Consider the following 12023-nt stretch of genomic DNA (forward strand, 5'->3'; position numbering starts at 1 on the left):
TCGATGTGCTCCGTCGGGTCGGTCTTGCCGGTGAAAGGAGTGATTTGAGGTAATCGAAACCTCTCGGGCAACCAGGCCTTCAGTACCGAGTCCACAAAGGGGGACGCCTTCGCTTCGGCTCCGGTTGAATATACATTCCGGCCGCGCTTCATGTCCGTCATCTCTTTCGCCATCTCTTCCCGCACTTCTCTTTTAAAATTTTGAATATCGGCTTTCCAAGGTTCACTGCTCTCTGTCGTGCCTTCCATGGATGGGCGATTGCGCCTTCTTCGCTCTATCTCGTGTCGAAGATCAGTTGGGGGTAGGGAAGCGTTGGCTGACTGCGTTGGAGATGGTTCTGATCCGCCTTGGGGTTAGCTTGGCCGGAAAGACTGCGGCGGGGAAGGTTGAGGATCAACCGCCGTAGTTGGTACTTGCGCTGTCTCCCCTTGAGGATGCGGGAGCGGTTGCATTTGTTGCTGATACATTCGTTCCAGCATCTGCTTCATCATATTCATATCAGACTGGATTTCTTGAACCTCCTTGTCCAACCGTCCATCGTCGCGACCCCGCTGATTGTTGCTTGTCCTGGTCGCTCCTCGTTGGCGGTTGTTAGGTGGGTTCTGGGCTGCGGGGACCGCGACTGGACCCACCGGCCCTTCAATCTCATTCAAATCTTCCTCTGGGACCGTCCTTCTAGTCATTACCATTGAAATCAATATAGAGATATGAGATGGCTTTTTTGTACGGTTCCCACAGACGGCGCCAAGCTGTTGATGAAGATATCCGGTTCGTCCTCTTAGACCTTCATATACCTGCACAGAGAGAGGACAAAGGAGACCCCGGCTTAAGCAGGGGACCCTCCGATGCCAAAGTTAGGCCTGGATTCTGGGTCTAAGTGTATTGAGGAGTTTTTAGAGAGAATTCTTTTTGTACCTCTCAAGGTGACAGGGGTCCCTCTTTTATAACTGCTGGGGCATTTAATTGCACGAGGATTCTCTTCCTGATATTGTGCGCGGGATCTTCTCCTGGTATCACGGAGATAGGATCGTGCCCATCTCGAGCCTTCATCCGATCCCGTGAGCTTCGGGGTCGGAGATCTTATCCCAAGATATCCGGGATGAGGCTTGATCTTGCGATGATCGATCTGGTAAGGAGGTCCGCCCGACGCATGCCCGGAATGCTAATGAGTCGTCCGAACCGACTCAACCTTTGTCTCGGTTCGATGCATGCCCGAAATGCTGATGAGTCGTCCGAACCGACTCAACCTTTGTCTCGGTTTAGCGAATCATGCTTCGGATTTGGCGCATCCTTTGGTGATCCGAGGCATTAAGTCCGAGTCTGCGGACTTGTACTTTTTGTCCCCAACAGTTGGTATTGTGAATAGTAGTCTAAAAATGTTAGAAAGTCATTTATTTTTATCTTTACATTTGTGGCCCATTAGAGGCACAAAATTTCCCCATTTTTTTCCATGGTATAAATTTCAATGCTCTTATTACAACCATTCAGTCAAATATCACGTATATATATTAATTTGAGATATTAAAGTTGATTTGGTTAATTAGATTCATGTCTTATGAATATGTTAAAGAATTCCAATGCATTTCAAGTACAAGCTTTCAAATGAAAGGTTTGGATTCCAGTGTATTCCAATGACAGACTATCAGCCATAATCCTATATCCTTCTCTAGTTCAATGTTGTATTGCTCTTTCTAACTATCAAAATTGATGACAAAAGCTTAATGGGATAAAAGTGGACCTATTGACCCATCTAAGGTGTGGCCCAACTAACTTTCTAAATCATAAGACCATAGGTCACACTTGCACAGACTATAAAAGTAGGTACACCTTAAGCAAATCATTACACTTTTACCCGGCTTACGGTGGACTCATGGTTGGACTAAAAAATATTCCAATGGGAAGGGGATTGAATCCTCTTACCCTAGCTTAAATGATAATTCATCCGGGCATGGCTCTCTCCGGCCCATCATAATGTACGGGTTTTATTCATGTCATCCATCCATTTTGCTAGATCATTTAATGATATTAACCCAAAAATAAAGTAGTCCCAAGGCTCAAGTGACCACACAATGGAGATTGAACACCCTCTGTTCAAAACATATTGGGAGTCGTAGAAGTTTTGGATCATGTTGATATTTATGTTGTCCCTTCATCAATGTCTATACGACCTTATGAAAAGGTTGGATGGTAAATAAACATCATGGTGACCCTTAGGAAGATTTCAACGGTCCGTGTCATTATCTCCACTGCTTCCTATCTTTTGATCCACTCGAGCTTTGGATTTGCCTCATTTTTCAGTTCATACACTAAAATAATCTATAAAGATGGATGGATGGCGTGGATAAAACACATACATCATGGTAGGCCCCACATAACCCCTGCCTAGATGGATTATTGTCCAGGTGGGGGTAGGACATAATCCACTTCCTTTCAATTGATTCATATCATTAATTGACAGATGGATCAACAGAAGAAGAGGTCCATGGATCGGTAAATGACTCGATGGTCAAGATAGTAATTTCATGATCATCTGTCAAACTTTAAGTAAATCATCACCCTTTTACCTTTCTAAAATGATTAAAATGCATGTGTTAAGGGTCGGTAGTGACAACAATAACAATGTGGTTAATCAACATTAATCAAGAGTGATCCATCATAAATCCATTAATATGAAAGAGGCGGAAGTCAACACCCTTGATGCTAAGGATTACAACGAAACGGATTGTGATGCTTTGTCGTCTAAAGTTCTACATATGTATAAAATGCCAATCTGATGTGTAGGCCCTCACCATCAGCCGCTGTCCAAAAACAAACAAGACAGGTATAAATGGAAGTGATTGCAATGGGCTGCTATCATTCCAAACTCAGGATGAGTTTAATTTTTTCAAATAGTGTGTTTAATTTGATTTAGAACAAAGTAAAAAAACAATCACACGAACAGCAAAGGTTTTTTTTTTTTTTTTTTTTTTAAATAGACAATATGCGTCGAGATATGGCAAAAAAGGCATAACTTCCCATGATTATTACTTTTGTGGTCGGTTATCTATTTCACTCATATAACATGTTGTTAAAAAAGTATCAACAAGTTCTACATGCTAGCTTTGGCATTAGCCCTTGAGTGGTTTATTCAAAATAGCGTCAGCTTACCAAGTAACTTTCATTTTAAAATTAAATTTTAATAATTTTAAGAAGTTATGATTTTTTATATCTTTATAGTATTTTAAGGTTTGGAGAATTATGAGAAAAAAAAATTTAGTTTAAAAGTCATTTAGTAGTAAGTTTACTACTTAGTTTACTATTTCCAAAAGTTACGTAATTTAGAATTTTCACCTCATATAAGTCATGTCTATTACTTTGTAAATAAATAATAGTAATAATAATAATAATTTATTTAGGCTTTCCATCAATAAAAAGAGTCGGTGACTTCCTCTTCTATCCACGCATGCACCTAGTTATGTTAACATTAATTCACACTTGCTCTAACTTGATTAATATAAGCAGACTAATTGATGGGCCTTGGATTTTGTGGTCCACAAAATCCATTGAATTGGAAGAATTAATGTGTGACTAGTTAAACTAGGGTCCAAGTGCAAGCACTAGTATTTGGACTCTAGTTTACCCTAGTGATGCTCAGTGGAGTAATTCTTTCAGTTGGAGAATTACTCCACTGACAAGATTCCAAATTGGAAGAATCTTCATGTTATCCACAACTAGACCTTGTGCTTCTACTAGGGTTGCATCCGGGCGCTTTGCTTGAGTCTGCCCGATTTGGTCTGTGTGTATGGAGGACATTTGTTCAGGTCCGAAGTTGAGTATTGCACCGATGACATATTGGACAGGACATGGTCTAATTTATTTAACACTGGTTGGCCTGGTGTTTGGCTGGTGACTCATCCCAACTGGAAATCCTCAGGTCACTGTTGATTGGGCTTGACCATTGAGATCATATTTCTCAAAAATTATGCCAACCCATTTAGAAGATGGCTACACATATTTCTAGAGTAAGATTTTTGCTTGTCTACTAATAACTATGCTATTTGATGAGTTGACTAGTATGATTTTTATGTCAAGAAATCTTTGACAGCACTGGAGCAACATATTTCATTGAGTTAAATTCGTGCAAAGGATTTTAAACTAAGTGCAAGGGCAGCCAAAAGCACTTGTTTTTACAAAAGAAGGCATAATGGTCCATATACATTGAGATTTGTACACCTTGCATACAAGTAATTCAAACTGCCAAAAAAAAAATTAATAATAATTCAAACTGCTATCCATTATTTTGGTAGACTCTAAATCACCAATTTTACTGCTTTGATTATCTAAATATCTGATTGGTGGACGTTGAAAATGGTTCCGTAAAAAAAATCCTACAGTCTAAATTTATGATTTTTAGGTGATGACCCATTTTCAATGTTTCGTAATTTGAACCCTTAAACAAAATAGTATTTGCTGTGGGTACAAATTCTAAATACACGAGTACCAAGTGCCATAGCTAATCAGACTATCAAATACCTCCAGTTTAAACACATTAACCATGTAAATCTTCAGATGCCTTTAAGCTGCATCATCCTTTTTCCTTCCGTGCAAGGCATCTATGCAATACAATGTATCTAATATTTAATCATCAGTCTGCACCGTCGGTGATCTAGAGTGTTGGATTGGTGGGTCCCAGATGGATGGAATCGCTCAAATGGTAATCGACCTTGGATTCATGCAATTCTTTTCCACTCTTTTCCTATCTTAAGCACTTGCGGTTAGGGACCAACTAAGCCACTGACACTCAGATCTGTGCCCCACGAACCCTCCAAAATTGGAAGACGTAGCCAAGGCTCTTCGTCCTTTTTTCAGTTGAATGTGGACCGTTGATGCATTTCTCTTCTTATTTGGAAGATGGGATTTGGAGGATATTCTTGGGGATGATTCATCCATGGTAGGCCCAACAGAAGAATATCTGGATATTATAATTCCTCCATCCGGTGGGCTTCAGATATGGCCGTCCATCCCTTATGATCAATGTCCATGTCGAATAATCCAACGGCCTACAATTTGCTTACATCCACCCTATCCATGATTGCCCCATCTACTGATAAGTAGGACAGTTCCAAGGAAGCCAACACTAATAGACACATATAAATGTAATAATTGTGAGAAAATACAAACTGTTGAAGCAAGGAAGGCTACAAATTCCAACATGGCCCACCTCTTTTAACTCTTTTTTTAAGTCATGTTATACTTTCCAATTTCCATTCTTTTGAGGTTTGCTGGTCCCACCTGCACCGTTACATATGGCACACGTACCAACAAGGCATGTGCCTGGGACCGCTCTTCTAATCTGTGCATGAGGTGGCCCCACCTTGCGGATTAGGGTGGTCTGCTGATCAGTGGGGTTATGATCCATACACTGGCCGGATTCTGGGTTTAGCTCATCTTCGTAGTCAGGCGCACCTTGTGTTCCGGCCGGACGTTGCACACGTGCCAGGTTAGCTTCTGTATGGTGAGGCTGCATGTGGGGCCAGCATCCTCCTGTTATTCAATCCTCTGTTGTATTTTTAGGAGAAGTTCCTGCATTGGAAACCTAGGTTGGGCCCACCGTGATGTTTTTGAGAAATCTATTCTGTTCATCCATTTTTTGAGCTCATTTTAGGACTTGAGACCAAAATGAGTAAGATGAAAGACTCGAGAAGGCCGAACTAAAGGAAAAGGTGGGCAGCGAATTTTCTACCGTTGAAATCTCCTTGGGTCGACTGTGATATTTACATGCCATCCATACCGCTCGTAACTTCATTACCACTGAGATGAACGGAAAACACAAATATTAGCCTGGTTCAAAGCTTCCGTGGCTTCAGAAATATTTCAACTGTGTGTGTTCGATCCTTACGTTTTTTACCTACTTGAGTATTGGATCCTGCTCATTTTTGGCCTTATGCCCTAAAATGATCTCACAAAACGGATGGACAAATTGGATTTCTAAAAAAACATCACATGGGCCCTACCTAGGCTTCCAGCACAGGATATTCATACAAAAGCCTTTCACACGAATTCCGCGGCATATTTTTCAGCCTTTGAGCTGCAACTAGGCCGCCACATACACAGCCAGTAGGTAGCACTTAGCAGTAGCAATGGAGAGCGGATTTAGCATCACCCAAGACCGTGCGACCCTTAGAGTGGGGCCCACCATGATGCATATATTCTATGTCAATGCCATCTATCTGTTTTTTCGGATCATTTTAGGGCATGAGCCAAAGAAAGAAGCAGATCTAATTCTCAAGTGGACCATACTGTAGGAAATAGTGGTGATTGACCGTTAATGAGCCACAAAAGTTTTGGATCAAGTTGAAATTTGTTCTTCGCCTTCATCCAAGTTTATCAACGTGAAAAAGTAAACATTACAACGGACCTTAGGAAGTTTTTTCAACTGCCACTATTTTCAATAATATGGTCCACCCCATAATTGAATCTTCTTCATTTTTGGGCTCATTCTCCAAAATGATCTGATACAATGGATGGATATAACAGATATACAGTTACATACATCCTAACCCACACTAAGGGCCGCACCTAATATGCACCCATAGAGTGAGGATAGTATTTTTGAGTTAAATGATCAAAGGTTTGAAATGAATTAAATTTAAATATTTTTATAGAGTATCCTCGGTCTAAAGGATAAGTAGATCAGATAAAAGGGCTTCGATTCTTGAGACAAGCTCCCTTATCAAAAAGGTATCTTTAAAATGCTCATGTTAAATGGACAACCGTACATTCTTATTTTTATAGTTTGGCCCACCTGATGATTGGACAGGGCCAATGGATTGCACTAGGCCGTCCATCATGGTCCCTTTCCTGAAAACCAGATCTTGATTCCAACCCTGGGCCCCGCCATCGGCCCAGTCCCTGTCTTTATAGGGTTGAGCTGCCGGCTCCATGCCAGTAGGGTCTAGCTGTCAGGCCTCTTTACATGAATTCAAGCCCAGCCTGGACCGGAGTAGTTATCATATCTGAAAAATGATGCCTGGGCCCCCTCTGTGGGACACCGGCCTTGCCGAGCCCAGACCCGACATGCCATGACGAACGAGGCCTGGTGGTTGTGTGGGCCCCACACTGGGCCATGCATACACGAAGTAGGCCACATGTCGGATCTTTCATTCCTCATAACATTATCTTTGTGGGGCCCATGGAAACGGAGAGAGAGAGAGAGAGAGAGAGAGAGAGAGCTCTTACAAAGTATTAGAAATTGCATTTTATATCAATCTTTCTCGACTTGATACACTTGGAAACGGTTTTACATGTTTATAGATCTGAAACTTATTACATTTTGAAGATCAGGATTCCAACATGTTTTGCTAGATAGGACCACATACACGGATATCAGGACCGCCTGTTTTTCTAGGAAATGGCTAGGATAAGCCATGATTACATATGATCCTGGCCATCAACTATTCTTATTGAGCATGAATCGTCCACTTCATTACTTTCAACCGTCTATTTGAAAATCACTAATCAATTGCCAGGATCATCCATTCATCTTAAATTTTGGGTCATGACCCATCCACGTCAGTACCCAGAAGATAGATAGCCCCGATCATACTCCCGTGGCTCCATGTGGGCCCCATTAAGAAACACTTGCTGGGAAAAGGGAGAGAGAGAGAGAGAGAGAGAGAGAGAGAGAGCACTCATCTTCAATGTCCATCAAACCAGGGCACTCCTGAGACACCTCTGGGAGCATCTGCACCGAAGGATAACGTAAGAGAAAAATCTATAGGCCAAGATGAAACAAGCCATGATCAGAACATTCTTCCACCTGCTCTCCTCTCCCAACCCTTCTTCTCTCAGAACATCCTCACCACTCATCACACACACCTCCCCCAAGTACTCCAAGCACTTCCCTGACCCACAGAACTCATTCACTAAGAACCCTTCAAATGGGTACTTGAACAGAGACAGGTAATGCATGAAAATCCAGTAATTCGGCATCCCCTCCTTCGATATAAAGTACCCCGAAAACAGAAAGAACGATCCCATCACCCCCGATATCAACGAATTCCCCACAATGAAATTCGGCACCAACGCACTGAAACAGACCACGACCGAGTTCGCCGTATAGAGAATCATCCAAATCACAAGCAAGAAGTACATGAACGATGCGAAGCTCCGATTCAGACCCACGAGCCAGTACAAAGGAGAGGAGAATAACACAGCCAGAATGAGTAGAAATGGTAGAAAGACGAGACTGTTGGCGATCACATAAGAAGAGATCCTGTAACTTCCACATGAGGTCTCCTTCATTAGAATCTCCCTCTCTTGCAAGAAGATTGGGAGTGCCTCCGTAGTGCAAGATAACAAGAATGTCAGAATGAATGCGAATAGGCCTACTCTCTCTTCAATGCCGACTTCATCGAAGTCCAGATGGAAAAAGATCGAACCCAATACGAGCCCGGCCACCAGCATTTGAAGGGTCCTCAATGCAAACAGCTCTTTCGTTCGATAAACGATCTTTGAGAATCGATGCGTGAGAATAACCGTTTCGCGTATTCTAGAATTCGCGAAGCTGCAATGGAGATCGTTACAGCCGGCTATTTCCTCATCCAACACCTTAGAAAGCTGAAAGAGCTGTTGCAGCGTGCATTTACCGGTCCTGCCATCGTCGCCTTTGTTTTGTTGTTGTAGTAGTTGCTGTTGCTGCTGCCGTTGAAGGGTTTCGATCGCATCGATTGCAAATTCAATCACATTGACATGAAGAGGGAGATGTAGACCTATTAATCTCATATGTGATTGGAGTTGATCAGTGGTCCCATGGTGTAAGACAGATCCATTGGCGAGTAAGAGGATCGAGTTGAAGAGCTTTACGATGCGGAAGCCAGGTTGATGGATGCTGAGGATTATGGTGCGGCCACGGACCTCCGCCATGGTTTTGAGCATGTCGATGATCTGAAGCGCTGATGTGCTATCAAGACCAGATGTGGGTTCGTCGAGGATCAAGACTCGTGGGTCATGGATAACGTCGACGCCAATGGAGACGCGGCGTCTCTCGCCGCCTGATATCCCACGGAGCTTGTCGTCTCCCACTCGATCCCCAGCTACGTGGCTCAGACCAAGCTCCTGGATCAAGGACTCGACTCTGGAGGCTAATTGAGAGGGTGGGAGCCTGAGTCTGAGCTTGGCGCTGAACATGAGAGTTTCTTCTACAGTCAGGAGTGGGAAGAGCATGTCCTTCTGTGTGACGTAGCCAGAGATCTTCTTGAACTGGGCTTTGTCGATGGGTTTCTTGTTGACGAAGATGGTTGATGCTTGCGGCAGGAGCTTTCCGGCTAGGATCTCCAGGAGGGTTGACTTGCCTGCACCGCTGGGGCCTACGATGGCGAGAATTTCCCATGGTTTCGCTCGACAGCTGACGTTCTTGAGTACATGACGAGTCGCCGTTGTGGTTGTTGTTGTTGTTAGTGTTTCTCTGACCTGCATTTCTGTATCTTCCTCTATGGATTGCTGCAGCCGGCGCTGCTGCTGATCTTCCTCTGGTTCTTCTTCTCTGCTCCATATCTTAAATGGATGGGTTTTCTTTGGGGTGTAGATTTTGTAGCTGATGCCTCTGGCTTCAATCTCACAACCCTCTTTCTCCATTGAATAAGCTTTGATGGCCTTTGCTTTGCCACTCTCCATCCTCCCTCTCTCTCTCTCTCTCTCTCTCTCTCTCTCCGTGAGTCTATCTTTTCTCTGTACTTAGCAAGTGAAAAATGCCTCTCTCTCTCTCTCTCTCTCTCTCTCTCTCTCTATCTTTTACTCTTTTCTTTGTGTGCTTAGCGAGTGAAAAATGCCTCTCTCTCTCTCTCTCTCTCGTTAGAGAGTGAAAAATGCGGGTGTTGTTGACCTCCAATACTCACTTTTCTACGGACGAGAATCGTCTGCAACACCTGTTTTACGGATGGTGTAGAACACCCAACTTCTCTGAGGCTTACCATGTTGTATTTGTAAACCCATTCCCTCCATCAAGAACCCTATTTGAACGTACATACAAAAGATCAACGCTATAGAAAACTCTGATGGACCACACCAAATGGAACAAATGTAAAATCTGCTCCAAAAACCTCTAAATTGAACTGGTGTGGCCCACCTCGGTTCAGTCTGATTTTTGTGTCTTCACTTCATCATAGAGAGTTACACCCGATTAACGGCTTGGATGGAAGATAAACGCCACAGTGGGCCGACATACCAGCCTATGGTTGTCATCCCATTTACATTGTTCCATGTGGTGTGGCCCATCTGGAACGTGGATCTAGCTGAAATTTGTCTCCAGGAACTAGAAAGCAGGGTAGAACCTGATGGATGGAGTGGATATTATATATACAATATAATGGGCCCCACAGAGCTAAGGCGTTTTACGTGCAGGTGCTGTTGATGATTCCGGTCCATTAGCTGGGATGACATTTGTGCCCTTTATTTTGTCGTATTTCATGCATGCATGGCCTTGGACTCTTTGACGATTTGTGTAGCGTTTTGATCAAAGTTCGGTGGCGATGGGGGCATTGTTGGCATTTTCGTTGAGAGTGCCATGTCTCTGACATGCGGATAGTTTCGTTATCCCTCGTCCGGTGCTTAACATAAATGACTAGAATGCCACCCAAATGAGATTGTTTCCTCAAGAAGAAAGGTTATTTCTGTCTTTCTTGATAAATGCGGACGTACGCTAGGTAGGTTTTAGACACGAGTGGTGGGACATCGCGGAATGTGGTCCCGGTGGCTGCTCGAGGTTGTGGCTGGAGATCACTTGAAACGTTTGTGGCTTAAATTCGAACTTCGAAGGCTGCTACATGGTAACATATGCCGCTGGGTTTTAACGAAACTACCAAATTGCCCCTATGATGTTGGGCGGCAAAATCATGCACCATCAGGTTACTGTACAGTGTAGAGTGTCCAATAGACGGAAGGGGATTGCGTCCAGCTCCCGCTGGTCGGAAATCGGTCTAGGCAGGGCTCTGTGGGGCCCACCGGTATGTGTATGTTTTATCGACTCCGTTCATCCATTTTTCCCTATCATTTCAAGGTATGAAGCTCAAAAATAGGCAGGTCCAGATCCTCCGTGTGTTATCGTCATGCCAGATCCAGGCGCCAAGGCCAAGGCTACCGTTGAAATGATCATCACCCTGATGTTGCATGACGAACCCTACGCATCAAATTATATAAAAAAGAAGGAAAAAAAAAAAAAAAAAACCTACGCGTCAACTTGCACTGGACGCGGATTGGGTGCCACCTCCGCCCGTCCCTAGCTGGTACCGGGCAGAGTCTCTGAGCGGATGTGTGGGTTTTATCCACACCGTCCATCCATTTTTCCGTATCATTTTAGGCTATAAGCCCAATAATTAGGTAGTTAAAAGGTTTATATGGGCCACACAGTGGGAATTAAACACCTACCTTCGAAAACTTTTTAGGGGCCACAGAAGTTTTTGATGGAGCTGATATTTATGTTTTCCTTTCATCCAGGTCCATGTGACCTCATGAACAGGTTTGATGTCAATTAACCATCACGGTGGCCCCACGAAGGTTTCAACGTTGGGTGGCGGGTGTCATTATAGCTGTCGCTTCCTTGCGGGAAAAATGGATGAATGGTGTGTATAAAACCCATACATCAAGGTGGCCCTTCTCCATTCATAGGTAGGGACATCCGTTCCCAATCCACGGCCTAATGCACTTTGCATTTTACATCCATGTGAGTGCTTCAATCCAAATCCTGCAAACTATGGGTCCCGTCTATTTAAGTCTGTCCCTCCTTTGGATGACTTTATTTTTTTTATTTTAACACACGCGCACACACCCCCCACACACTCACGGCGTAGTGGGGTTTCACCACCTATGGATACTCGAACCCCTGACCGGGTGTTGAAACTCCGGGGCATCTATTCCCTGTACACCCAATGGATCATGCAATGTCCACAATGGGGCCGTTTAGATCCTTTGTGATCTTATCAACAGTTTGGTTGAAAAATAATCATTGTGGTAGTCCTCGAGATGTTTTTAATGGTATATGGCTCACT

General features: G+C 43.5%; 1 protein-coding gene across 1 annotated transcript; it reads right to left on the bottom strand.

The window, feature by feature from the left end:
* Positions 1-7222: 7222 nt before the first annotated feature.
* LOC131242636 (ABC transporter G family member 5) lies at positions 7223-10116 on the bottom strand. The gene is made up of 2 exons (XM_058241401.1): positions 9715-10116; positions 7223-9667 (listed from the first exon to the last, which is right to left on the bottom strand). The coding sequence occupies exon 2, from the start codon at positions 9652-9654 to the stop codon at positions 7687-7689; it is 1968 nt and encodes a 655-aa protein (XP_058097384.1). The 5' UTR covers positions 9655-9667; positions 9715-10116; the 3' UTR covers positions 7223-7686.
* Positions 10117-12023: the final 1907 nt, after the last annotated feature.

Source organism: Magnolia sinica, chromosome 4 (genome assembly GCF_029962835.1).
Source record: "Magnolia sinica isolate HGM2019 chromosome 4, MsV1, whole genome shotgun sequence".
NCBI lineage: Eukaryota > Viridiplantae > Streptophyta > Magnoliopsida > Magnoliales > Magnoliaceae > Magnolia > Magnolia sinica.